Source organism: Amblyomma maculatum, chromosome 1 (genome assembly GCF_055883805.1).
Source record: "Amblyomma maculatum isolate TAMU_Amacu chromosome 1, ASM5588380v1, whole genome shotgun sequence".
Lineage (NCBI taxonomy): Eukaryota > Metazoa > Arthropoda > Arachnida > Ixodida > Ixodidae > Amblyomma > Amblyomma maculatum.
This window is the reverse complement of record NC_139344.1, coordinates 161,466,579-161,478,726: the sequence shown is the minus strand read 5'-3', so window position 1 is coordinate 161,478,726 and position 12,148 is coordinate 161,466,579. Positions and strand designations below refer to the sequence as shown.

Genomic DNA, 12,148 nt, shown 5'->3' with positions numbered 1-12,148 from the left:
TCTCTCCTTGTCTTTTCTGCGCTGTCAAGAAAACATTTATGCTATGAACCAACTAGCTCTAACCAAAGTTCTACTTTTGAGAATAATTCCGTGAATAGTAAGTTTGTGAAACTGTGTGAGAAATGAAACCAAGATTTTTAGTTAAAAAGCAAATGAACACCTAATTTTGCTTCACAAAATGTTTCGGCAGAAGGTTGTTTGCTGTGCCAAGAATCTTGCTGGAGCATCATTAGTTGCAGCACGGTTCAACCGTAACAGGATTTTATGGGAGGAGAGAAACGTCCTGCATGTATATATATATGCATTATTGACCACACCTGCGTTGATACTAAAAGCACTGCTTGTTCCGATTCCTACAATGAACACAGACAGACAATCCGAATGGCAACTGACAATGCATTCACAATAGGACAGCTGCCATGAGAAATGATAGCAATAATTAAGCTAATTAATCGTTGAATTGAAAACAAAGACCAACCTTTCCTTTTTCATGGCTGACCGCCAGATGCTGGCGCTTGCCCTGCGGTGATGCAAGGCAGCACATGGCTACCCTGCGGATCATGTGAGCGCTAAGCAGCTGGCGTATGGTCTGGCCTTGCTCTCCAGAAAAGTTCATCCGCACATTCTCAAAAGCACCCTCCTGGGATCCCAGGGTTGGCACCTACAAAGTATCATGTAAGATTGCATGCACCCCACCTGGAGCTAAATTCACAAAAAAATGTTGAAAATTAACAGCAGAAGTGAAGTTCTAAACGGAGTTGCATTATTCAATACTATCTACAAACAACACAAGAAAAATACGTACTGTAACAGTGACCGCTAGCAAATGCACCATGTGGTTTCATGCATCACACTTTGCTACTACAGTCGAACCCGGTTATATTGAACCCGGATATATCGAATTTTGGTTATACTGAACTCACGGAATATCCCCTTGAAAACCCCATGTTGAAGTATAGAAAAGCCGCATCATATATCGAACTTAATTTCACCGGTCGTTCGATATATCGAACTCCGCACCACGCACTGGAAAGTGTGCCTTCCCCAAAGACGATCGCATCACCCTTGGCCGTTTGCCGCGTGACGTTTTCAAGCCACGCGCGGAAGGAATGAGAGGGGACAGTTTCGCGACAGCTGGTCTGGGCAGCGCCTGGCCCATTCCCCGAAGGCGCGCGCATCTGCAGTTATCGTTTCCCCCGCACCAACACATGGCGTTTGCAAGCCATGTGCGTGGGTGTGCCCATCCTTTTGCCGAGCTCTCTCTCTCCTTCAGCACGCGCTGCGCATGCACCAAGCCAGCTTAGCCCGTTTTCAGACAGGCGTCGGACGCTTTCTCCAGCGTGTGTTCGAACCCTCTATGGCACCTGCAGAGGTTAAAAAGCGACAGCTTTTTTTTTCTTTTCTTTTTTTGCGAGTCATCCTTTCTTATCGTTGTGCTGTTCAGACGTTAAGAAACAACAGGGGTTCTTTTTTTTTTTTTTTTTTTTGCGGCCATCGTTTATTCTTGCATGTATGAATCAACGAAAGCACGCGGTCAGCTGCTGCGATCATGATGCCCGCGCGGCGTGATAAATCGAACCAGGCTTGTGCAATCAAGCCATCACGGGCACTCTACCAAGTTCGCTCCCCACCACAGCAAGAGCTATCAAAAGATAAACGCTATCGCTATCCAAGAAATGAGCTGTAGATGAGACGACCGAAACGGAGTGACGCGCGCCATGGACATGCAAGCGAAAACGCTCGCGATTTCTGCCGCGGCGAAGCGGAAACCTTGTTTTGAGCTGCCGTGGTGGCTCGAGCAGCGAGAGGGACGCAGTTCCAACAAGTTTGAAATTTTTCGCTCTGTCGCTGCCGCTCGTCGCTGAGATCGCTTGCATGTGAGCGAGCTGGCCTTAACGAATTTTTTTTTTTTTTCAAATTCTCGGTGCAAAAGTGGAGGGTGGGTTCATTATGCGAGTGGGTTGATTACGCAACAAATACGGTATCGTTTTTCCGCATCGTAAGTGCCGTCACAAGCCGATTTCTGTATATCGAACTATTTCGCGATCCCCTCCAAGTTCGATATATCCGGGTTCGACTGTACTGAAAGCCTCTTACCATAAGCTGGTCGACATGTTCGAACAATTTCTCTTGAGTGTGCAGCTCTGAAAGAGCTTTCTGTGCCCGGGTTGAACTGCCAATGGGAGAGTTCTGGTTGTACGTCTCCACAATTGCTGGCATGAGGAACTGAATCAATTCCAGAACAGTGCCAACCAGGTTTGTAGACACCTGAAAAAAAATATATTTTCGATTCTCAGACATGGTCCTCCAAACCCAAGGGTGCCTAAGAATAAGCATGCTAACTATATAAATTCCACATCGCTATGTCTATGTGCATCAAGCAGCACAAAGCTGCTAAGCAAAGAGTTTCTTCGATTATCCAACCTCAGGCAGCAAGTGCCTCTGTGGTCACATATGCCGGCGGCCACTGGAATCTGCCAGCCGGCCAAGACTATGTTCACTATGTTCAGACTATGTATACCACACCCGGCTTTTGTGCCAGCCCCATAGTGTAATGAATTTGAATTCATTACACAATGGGGCTGGCACAAAAGCAGGGTGTGGTATACCTGTGTGCTACGCCTTCATTGTGAAGAAGCGTTCGCATGAAAAGCGTGAGAATCTGGCTGTGCGCGTTGACGTGCATGCATGATAGCTCACACTGGTAAGATTTTTTTTCTCTTCACTGAATCAAATGAGAGGTTATAGTGCATGCATGTGGTACTTTTAAAATATTTCTGAGGATTTTCCAAAGCTCGTCCGCTTTCCACTGCATAGGAAAATGAAAGGTCCCACGCACTCACACGCCGACAATGTGCTTGCGTGCATTAATGCACACACCTGAGCATGTACTGGGAACTGGAATCTGTGGCCACACCTAAGAAAGAAGGTCCTCAAAGAGCATCACAAAAGAAGCCGAGGCTACGGACTTGACAGACGAATTATATTTTGTAAATCAGACTTCAATGGGCGAGAAGAGACATGTGTCCACATGCACACAAAATAAGTAAACAGTGACAAGTGGAAAAGACGCCAGAGATGTGCGCCACAGACCAGCCGAAACGAGCACCTGAGCTGCCCATGAGATCGAACAAAGCATCGCAGAAAGCACTACAGCACCATGGTCCTTGTAGTTCCATGTAAAAATGGCAATGCGTGCTCTCCACTTCCATATCACCTCTCCGTCGTCTGCTAGCTGCCCGAGTGCAGCCCAGCATTGCTAGCACAAAATCGTCCTGGCGAATCTGGCAGCTAGCGAGCAGCCCGAAACCACCCAGCCAGAGAAAAATGAATATGTTCTGGCAGCAGCCACAAAACAGGGCCAGCAGCAACATTCTGCAGCCTTTACCTGACACGAAGCACAAATTGGAAACATTCTTAAGATTGATTTCTTTATTGCTTTCCCTAAACTGTAAGGACAATAGAGCTGAACAAAAGTCTTCATAACTAGGACAAGCACTGCATGTAGACTGGAAATAATCTTAGTAAGGCAACACTCCCAATATCTAGCAAGAATGCTGTTATCTAGTGCTGCTGCCATGACAACCGTGAACCTCTACAATCTATTCTACAGAAGCAGACTGGGGAGCTTTGAAATGAAGTAATCCCAAATTCTAAACTGCACCATATTTTACATGAAGCATGTGTGCACACCTTATGAGGGCTATCAGCCACTAGGGCTCCCTTTTTTTTTTTTACCTGAACTTTCTCATACCACACAGCAGCGCATCTCACCCCTCACGTTGCGACACGGCCGTTTTGAACTTTTTGCCCTCCATTTGTGTGCATTATCTGACCTCATCTACTATTATCATATTGCTTTCCTGATAGCAAAGGTTCTGTCAGACACATGGAGTGCGCTTTGCTGGGTTTTTATGATGCTTTGCCATCAGTTTTCTTGTGTGCTCCCTTATTTCTAAATGAAATCGCTTTAACCATATTTTAACTAATTCTCACAAGATAAGGCATGAATTAATAACCACATGACGATGAATCTCACGACCTCAATTCTCCCGTCTGAAAGCAGGAATTGTGGAAGCTCTTAACCCGAAGCTTTCTAACAATGCTAGATTTATAAATATTTCCCAGCCTAACCACTTTTGACATCTGGCAAAGAAGCCCTAATGTAAAGTGGACTGCTATTATTGCAAAAGCATCCCATCATAGTTTACCTTTATGCTGTTTCTTTCAGCAAAGCCTTTCGGAAATTATACTACAGAAGCAAAGAGAATATGAAAAATGATTACTTACAATGTGCCCAATCAGAACTTCCCGGAATGCCTAGAAAAAAAAAAAGCTTGGATTATTAAACATCAAAATAACTTAGTCACTTAGAAAGCAATATGCTTATTTTATCAAGGAATGCGGGCAACAGAGACCAACTGCCCAGTTAAGCGCCTCAGGAGAAAAGGTAAATCAGAAAATAAGAGAAAGCTAGTAACGCCAGTAAGCCTCCTCACCTCCAGCTTCTTTGCAAGCTGTTGCCGGTTTTTCAAGGTTTCATCGCAAGCTTTCTTGGAGTCTGCAGATGCAGCAGCTGGTGGGCGAGCATCGCCAGTGTTTGTGCCAGTGGCTGGGCCCTGCACAGGCGAAGACGCCCTTCGTCGAATCGAGCTGGGCAGCACATTCTCTGAGGCAAGTGAAAAGGCTGCGGTAGCTGAGGCAGCCCCACAGCCAGCATCAGACAGCATCTGTGGGTTGCGCTTGACCAAGGCCTGGCAGCTGCCATCTTCCTTGGCACCGCAGTCACAGAAAAAGGAGCCAAACTTTGCATAAGTCACATCGTGGTCCTTGTGACACACCTTGGCACAGATGGTGCAGACACCCACACCGTCAACCATGCGACAAGTGTGACAATGGTACCAGTGCTGGTTCATGAACTCTTTCTGGGTCATGGTGAAGGTGCACAGCTTGTTGCAGAGAGAGTCCTCATCAGAGTCCTCCCCACCGGACTCGTCATCTTCCGGGCCCAGCTCGTCAGCCCAATCTGAGTCAGCCTCAGGATGCTGTGCATCACCATCCAGTGGTGGGCTGGCAGCACCAATCCGACCAACAATGAGTGGTCGCTCGGCGAGAAGCTTGAGGGAGCCGACCAGGTCAGCCACATAGGAGAGCAGATAGCATGCAGAGTTCATGATGACCTGGTGCTTTCCACTGCCAATATTGGCCTCGAGTTTCTCAAGCACGTCCTTCTGGGACAAATACTTCTTGCAGGTCTCAAGCCAGTCAGTTGCTGCCATGAAAAGCTGCACATGTCCAGAGCCAGAGCCTGCACTAGCCAATGTGGACATGACAACCATGAGATCAGAGAAACCAACACCTTCAGATGTAGGAGACAGAAGATGTGTTCCAATCTCAATCAGTGCAGTCAAGAAGGATCCAGCCACTTGAGTTGACACTTTGTTATTTTCTTTGACAATATATGTGGTAAAGTTCTGGAGAAGAATTCGATTCTCCTGAGCAGGGCTTCCATCCTCACTGGAATTTGCTGTCTTTGAGCCAACTACCACTCTAGTGAGCCAATTCTGGAGAGTTTTGGGGTCCAGCTCATTCAGTCGGTCCATTATGCACAATGTTGCACTCAACTTTTCCAGGCTCTGGTCTCCAATATTTTTGTCAATTTGCATGAAAAGCTTGCTAAAGAACTTGAGGACACGAGTCCCATATGCAGGACTTAGGTCGCCTTCTGCAGCTGACAGCAGTATGTTCCAGATGTCTTGGTCATAGAAAAACTTTTCCAAAGCTTTTTTGCCAGGCTGTTTGTCTAGGAGACTTTCCATGAACTTCAGGCATTCATGGAACACCAACTCATTAATCTCACTTTCCTTGTGAGAGTAATTGATGAGCAGCTCGTAGCAATTTGCCAGCATCTGCTCGTAAATATGCTGAGCAAATTCTTCCGTGTCAGATGCCCCAATGATGTCTTCAAGTGCCATCATCGCAAAGTCTGCCTGGGACTCGGTGGTGGCATCAAGCAGGAGAGGCAGCATGGCTCGTGACAGGTCTTCGGACACTCTGTCTTCTGCTGCCCAAATGAAGACATTGTGAGAAAAACGGACAACGCAGTGAAGGAGGCGCTTCAAGCTGGCATTGATGGAAAAGGTGGGGTTAGCCGACAAAGGAGTAAAGTGAGCAACTTGCACTGCTGCAATGCAGCTCTCGGCAGGAAGGCTGTCGTTGGCAAAGTCCTTTCTCCAGTTGCAAACATTCACTGTCATAGCATTCCAAAGATCAAGTGCGCTGTCCAGTTGAGGAGGCAGGTGGGACACAATGGCTGCAACAGTGCTGGACACCTGGGGGCAGCGTCGCGATGTCATTCGCAGCACCACTTCCAATGCACGCAGGCTGGTTTCTGAACGTCCTTGTGGTGAGAGCTCTGCAGACTGCCATAGAAGGCTCCACCTAGTGAGAAAAAGAAAAGATGAAAATAAGATGAAAACAAGGAGCCTTGAGGTTACGCTCAATATGCCGGCATTATTATTTTTTTTTCAAGTCCTGTTTGCAAATTGTATTTTAATAACTATGAGAAATACACTGATCCGGCCTGTGTCAGTGGATTGTACAGCAAGGCAGACATTACAAACATCATGGAGCTTAACGATTGAACACACAGGAAAGATTACCTAGCCAACTTTTATTTTAGAGCATAATAAATGCAAAATTGAAGGCCACTGCCATCAAAGGCAAGTATCGCTTAAAATATTCTCAAGCAGTAATGTGACATGAAATATCGAATGCAAAAATGCGCACCTGAAAGCTTGTCGAGTTGGCTTTCACACGCCTAAATTTTCATAAGATGGTGTCTCTGCGTGCAGCATTCTTGCCAAAATCATGTCAACTTGTACATTATCAAATACACAGATGGCACCTGTAGTTGATGCATAAAAAATGCAAGCGATGCCATTTTTCAAATTTGCAACGCATGAAAGTCAACCCAATGAGATATGAGGTGCTTACTTTTAATGTTTGGTAAAAATTAAAAAAAAGGAAGACTCCTTCAATGTTGACAGCCTTCAATAAAACATTGCCCCTCAAAATCAAAAATAGTAAGCTGATTAGGTAACTTAATTATTTGTGTAACCATTAAGCCCCATAAAGTAAATAATATCTGCCTTGCTGTGCAAAACCAACCTGCACAAACCACACTGAAGCATGAACCTGCAAACAGTGAAAAAAAAAAAACCCTCAGTACATTACTACAGTGAAATCTCATTAATTCGACTTCTGTTAATTCAGACATAAATCTTTTTGAACCAGGAGCACAGTTCGGGCCAACAGCCATGCAAGTCTATGGCACGTGCTTCCCCCATTGTTCGAGTAACGCCAGCGCCTCCTCTATACTTTCTGTGCCTGGGAGAACGCTCTCCTCAGGCCGTCGGGCGCAGGCGCCGCCACCGCTCAGAGCTGCCGCGGGGCGGCGCTGTATGAGTAGAATACCCGGCCAGACCCAGCGGAGATCGGCCGCGCGCAGTACGAAGCTTGCTCACATGTATGCGTTCATGTTTGGCTGCATTTGCGCTTTTCTCAAGCTTTTGTAAGTACGTATTCCGCACGCTGTCTGTTCGATTGTGCCGCAAATGTGAAACTTACATTTATATTTGATTACATTTGTGCTTTTTTCGGGGCTTATTGCACGCCCGTGTTCCGCATGCAGTCTGTCCGGTCAGGCTAACATTGAGAAATTTGCATTCGTGTTTTACCCGCACACGTCGCAGAAAAGCTGGCGTCGGTATTGTTGTAATGCGAAAATCAGCAGGAAGCAAATGAATAAGAAGTCTTGGAATCTTACGGAATCAAACTCGCGGTTTAAGCACGTGGTTTCGAAATGACGTAACCGTTCTTTGTGAGCGGTCAGAATGCTGTCATACCAATTAGGATCCCATTTAGCATCCATCTATTACAACATGGGAGACTAGTTTGTGATAGGAATTTGAACCTGCGACATATGTACCTCCAATTGTATGTCGTTGATGTAAGTGTAGCGTCCACCGACTGCACCTATAGCTTTCATTCCGCCCATCAACCTAAACCAAAATATAAAAATATCGCAGAATGAAGAGGAGGTGTTAAAGGGGCTATCAATTTTAAGGTGAAATTTGAGCGTCCCCTTATACTTTTCTTTTTCAGGCTTTTTGAAGAACGTGCCCCGCATGCCTCAGTATTTCATACTGTTGAATGCAATTGTGCACATCGAACAGACAGAAAAAAGTTGCTGGGCTGTCCTTCCTGTATTAGTCGAGTACGCCGTCCCTGCTCTTTGTGCATCAAAACTGCTAATGTGCAAGAGCAATCGCAGAGGCGAGCACAGGCATAAGCTCATGACCCTTATATTGGTTCGTTTCTTGCGTCCGCTCCTCTGCAACTACGCATTTAATGTCACCAACAAGCATGATGCAGTTAAACATTTTGGAAAAAAGCCCCTTTCTCGAAAGTAAACGAAACTGTGTGGCGTATAGGGCGACTTCTCCTCGATCATCATTTTTCGGATATATGTATATATATTTCTTTTTTATATAGGTATTTTCTATATATAGGTATTTTATTTTTTAAACAATGGAGTACCTTTCACTGGCAAGTAGGAGTTAAAGCCTCTACAATAAATGGTTCCTTTTTAGAGTAAAGCTGTTTGACTCACAATTCAGTATTCTTAAAAAAAAAATCCTCTTTGCGCAGTGATATCTGCATGCAGATCGTTACGAAACTGACAGCAATGACGACAGGACGCATTTTTCGCACGCAACAATTTTTTTTAGTGTGTATTTGTGCTTTGTATGTATCATTTCTATTTTTCACTGTGCATGTGTCATTTCATGCGGCGTCTGTATGCACACAAAGATTAGTGTTGCAGAAAGTATGTGGCAGGGCACGCTGTATTTTACCATCACAATTTAACCTGCTTTAAATTCTCAAATGATGAAAAAACACGGCACATATGCGCATTTTCTGGCGCCAACTTCCGTTCACTGGCGACAATTCTAACAGTCAAAAACGTTAAGGAATGAACGCTGGATTGGGCACCTAACACTGATAGAACAATTTTAGAAGCCTACATTTGAATAGGGGCGCGCTTTCACATCGGCGCTGCAGACGACGCGCGAGCGCATTGCACAGCAGTAGCCGAGTACGACACGTCTAAAATGGGCTGGTTGCAAAGCGCGACAAGTGCTTCAGGGTTCCTTTTCAAAAAACGTCTTGATCGTACTTGATAAAACACGAATGGCGTCGAAAAATCAGCGACCGAACAGCTGGAAACGTAGCCGCGGCTGGCGTATCCATGAGCGCCGGCGCTCTACTCTGGTGGCGGCGCGTGGTGGCGAAATGCCGTACTAGCGCCGACGGCCGGCTCCCATTGTTCTCAGCTCCTTTTCCCAGGCACAGAAAGTATAGAGGAGGCGCTGGTAACACTGATCAGTCGCGTTTTCATGATCCTTCACTGCAGGGACAGTGAGGTGAAGCATCCTCAAAATCAGATGGGGCCACTTCTGAAGAGGCACCAGTGCTAGTGCATCGCACAGCAATAAGGGCCACAGAGGCACCAACGATTCTGGAGCAATTCTTTGGCATTTCCAACAGCGTTAGAAAAAATCGTTTGATAAAACGGCGAAATGTCACTCAGCTTTCACCTAAAAGCAGACAACCACCGTACAGGTGTTCATTAGATATAATTATACACAGTAAAACCTCATTGATACACTTAAAAAAAAAATTGGGTTAAAATGTATTATCCAGAAAAATCTACGATCTGGACTGCCCGATTCTGAAAAACTGAACAGCTGCATGAGTACAAAGGCATCTGCAACTGAGATGTTCACTGCATAAAAGTATAGATAAGTATAGATACGGTATAGACTGTACGGCAACGAATAGTTATAGGTATCAAATGGTTAACTCCTATGCCCCTAAGGCTCACAAAAAAGCCACCGCGTTTGTCCTCATGCAATCATGTCTCCGTGGGAACAAGAGCCTCGTATGTTGGCTTTCTTTGATGCTTTGCCCCTTTCCACTTAGGCACTGCACGAGAGGAACTGTGGCAGGTCAGTGCCGCTGATCAGTCTTTCACGTCGTGAGTGCTCGCTAGCCCATGTACGGTTGATCACAAAACGTGTTATACGACCACAGTTTGTCGAAATTTTGAATGTAGTAGCCAGGGAATTGCGTTATTTTGGAACATATTAACTGGGACAAAAATGTGTAACTCTATGGGAGATGTTTTACTGCCCGAGATTTTGAGCATATGAAACGAGAAATCTTAGGAACCAGGAACATATCAGCGAGGTTCTACAGTAATACATTGCCATTTTACGTTTCAACATTGCCACTCATGACTCCAGATTAGTTGTATCTGACATACTTGTTTCTCAATGTGCACATCACAAATGCAACTGTGGACTCCTTTTAAGATGACATGTTAAGCAGAGCTTTCTGAACAGCTTGATGACTCCCCATGTGTACAGAGTACAAAAGAAGAGAGGAAAAGGCTGGTTGATGCTACCTTGCTGGGGCTGCACAAAAGAGCATTAAACCGTAACAAGTGACCAGCGAGCTTCAGTGGACTTGCGGCATTATGGCGAGGTACGCACAATTTAACTTCCCAAAGTTGCATATGGGATATTAGGGATGCCACAATGGACGGCTCTGAACGATTTTCCAGTGAGAGCAATGACAAAAAAAATAAGCAGCTAATCTTCCAGGGAAGAGCAATGGTGAAATATAGGCTCGCTTTGCACATAACATGCCAATGGGCGTACATCATGCAGTATAGGGGGGGAGAAAAAAAAAACTTTTATAAAGCAAAGGTGTTGTAACGATCTACATTTCGTATCAAAAAAATAAGCAGAAAATGCTAAAATCAAGAACAGAGAAATTTTCTTAGGAGATGTGAATTTCAAAAAATATTTGTCACAATGCTAAATGAATGTTGATTTTAAACTTGTGCGAGCATCCACAGACTAATATCTTGTGTTCACCCGAACCTCACGTATGGTCCAATCATGAAGTGAATAACCTGTACCAAAAAAAGTGAACTGGTCATCTCAAGAAGCTCCCATAGAAAAATAATAGCCTCGCACCTGATGCATGCGCTGTAGAAACTGATCAGTTCAATGAAACCATGAAACATTTCCCAAGAGCACTGCTTCACTTCTCGGAGGAGGACCTGATCCTAAAAAAAGAAAAAAGACAATACAATATATGTTGCTATTCCAGCACAACAACAAATATAAAATCATACAACTCACATGTGGCATTTGAACTTCATTTCAGCAAGACATAGCCAAGTCAACAATGTTCCATGCTTTGACATTTATGATTGCCATAACGACAACATATCATCTAATCCAGTATACTCACCCAAAGGGGATCATGAAACAATTTTACATACAAAACAGGACAGTGAATAAGGCTAAATGCAACCCAGAAGTAAAACCCAGAAGTGAAAGTATGCCACGCTAATGCTATGCACACATATTCTGCAGAGACATGCCACCCTCTGGAGCACTGGCAGCACGCCATTGGCCGAGTGTTGTAGGGGCCTAGCCTGCTTCACTCGAAGCCATTCTGGACAGTGCTTTGCAGCTAGCCACTGTCTAGCTTAACAGCCTTAATCTTGTTACTGATGCAGAATATGTACAACAATCTTTAAATAAAATTGGGATACAGTTGGGTTTTGCAATGCCTTTGGCAACAGCAGGGCAAAACAATCCTGGAGGGAGCAGCCGGTAGCCAACACTGCACTGCATGCCGATTTCCCTACATGGCAGCATTGCAACATGAAAAATGACACCACCATTCATCTGCCACATTCCTCACCTCACGCAGCTTTATAGGAGCCCGAGCTTGCACGTGACACTGGTCCCAGTGAGACCCAATGCGAAAAGCACCACTTTCAGAGGATTGGCACACCTTTCGACATGCAAAATGCTTCATTAATGGAAATTTCATTAAGCGTTCAGCAGTGCTACACTTTCGCACACAAGATTTTCAGAAGCATTCTGTGGCTGTTCGATATGAGCAATAATTCAATATATTCAGACTGTATACTATCGACCAGATGCATGCATCCATGCATGACATGAAAACCATGGGATTTTTTGGGGGTGTGCATATATTC

The 12,148-nt window shown here is 44.9% G+C and overlaps 1 protein-coding gene across 4 annotated transcripts in view; it reads right to left on the bottom strand.

Moving 5' to 3' along the window:
* Nucleotides 1-12,148, bottom strand: part of poe (E3 ubiquitin-protein ligase-like protein poe) — a 298,383-nt gene that overhangs the window by 186,480 nt on the left and 99,755 nt on the right. For all 4 annotated transcript variants that reach the window (XM_084589458.1, XM_084589460.1, XM_084589459.1 and 1 more), the window contains 5 exons: nucleotides 11,109-11,200; nucleotides 4,500-6,441; nucleotides 4,291-4,320; nucleotides 2,098-2,268; nucleotides 479-661 (listed from right to left, as the gene is read on the bottom strand). In XM_084589458.1, coding sequence (XP_084445584.1) covers nucleotides 479-661; nucleotides 2,098-2,268; nucleotides 4,291-4,320; nucleotides 4,500-6,441; nucleotides 11,109-11,200 — 2,418 coding nt within the window. The remainder of the gene's footprint in view (nucleotides 1-478; nucleotides 662-2,097; nucleotides 2,269-4,290; nucleotides 4,321-4,499; nucleotides 6,442-11,108; nucleotides 11,201-12,148) is intronic.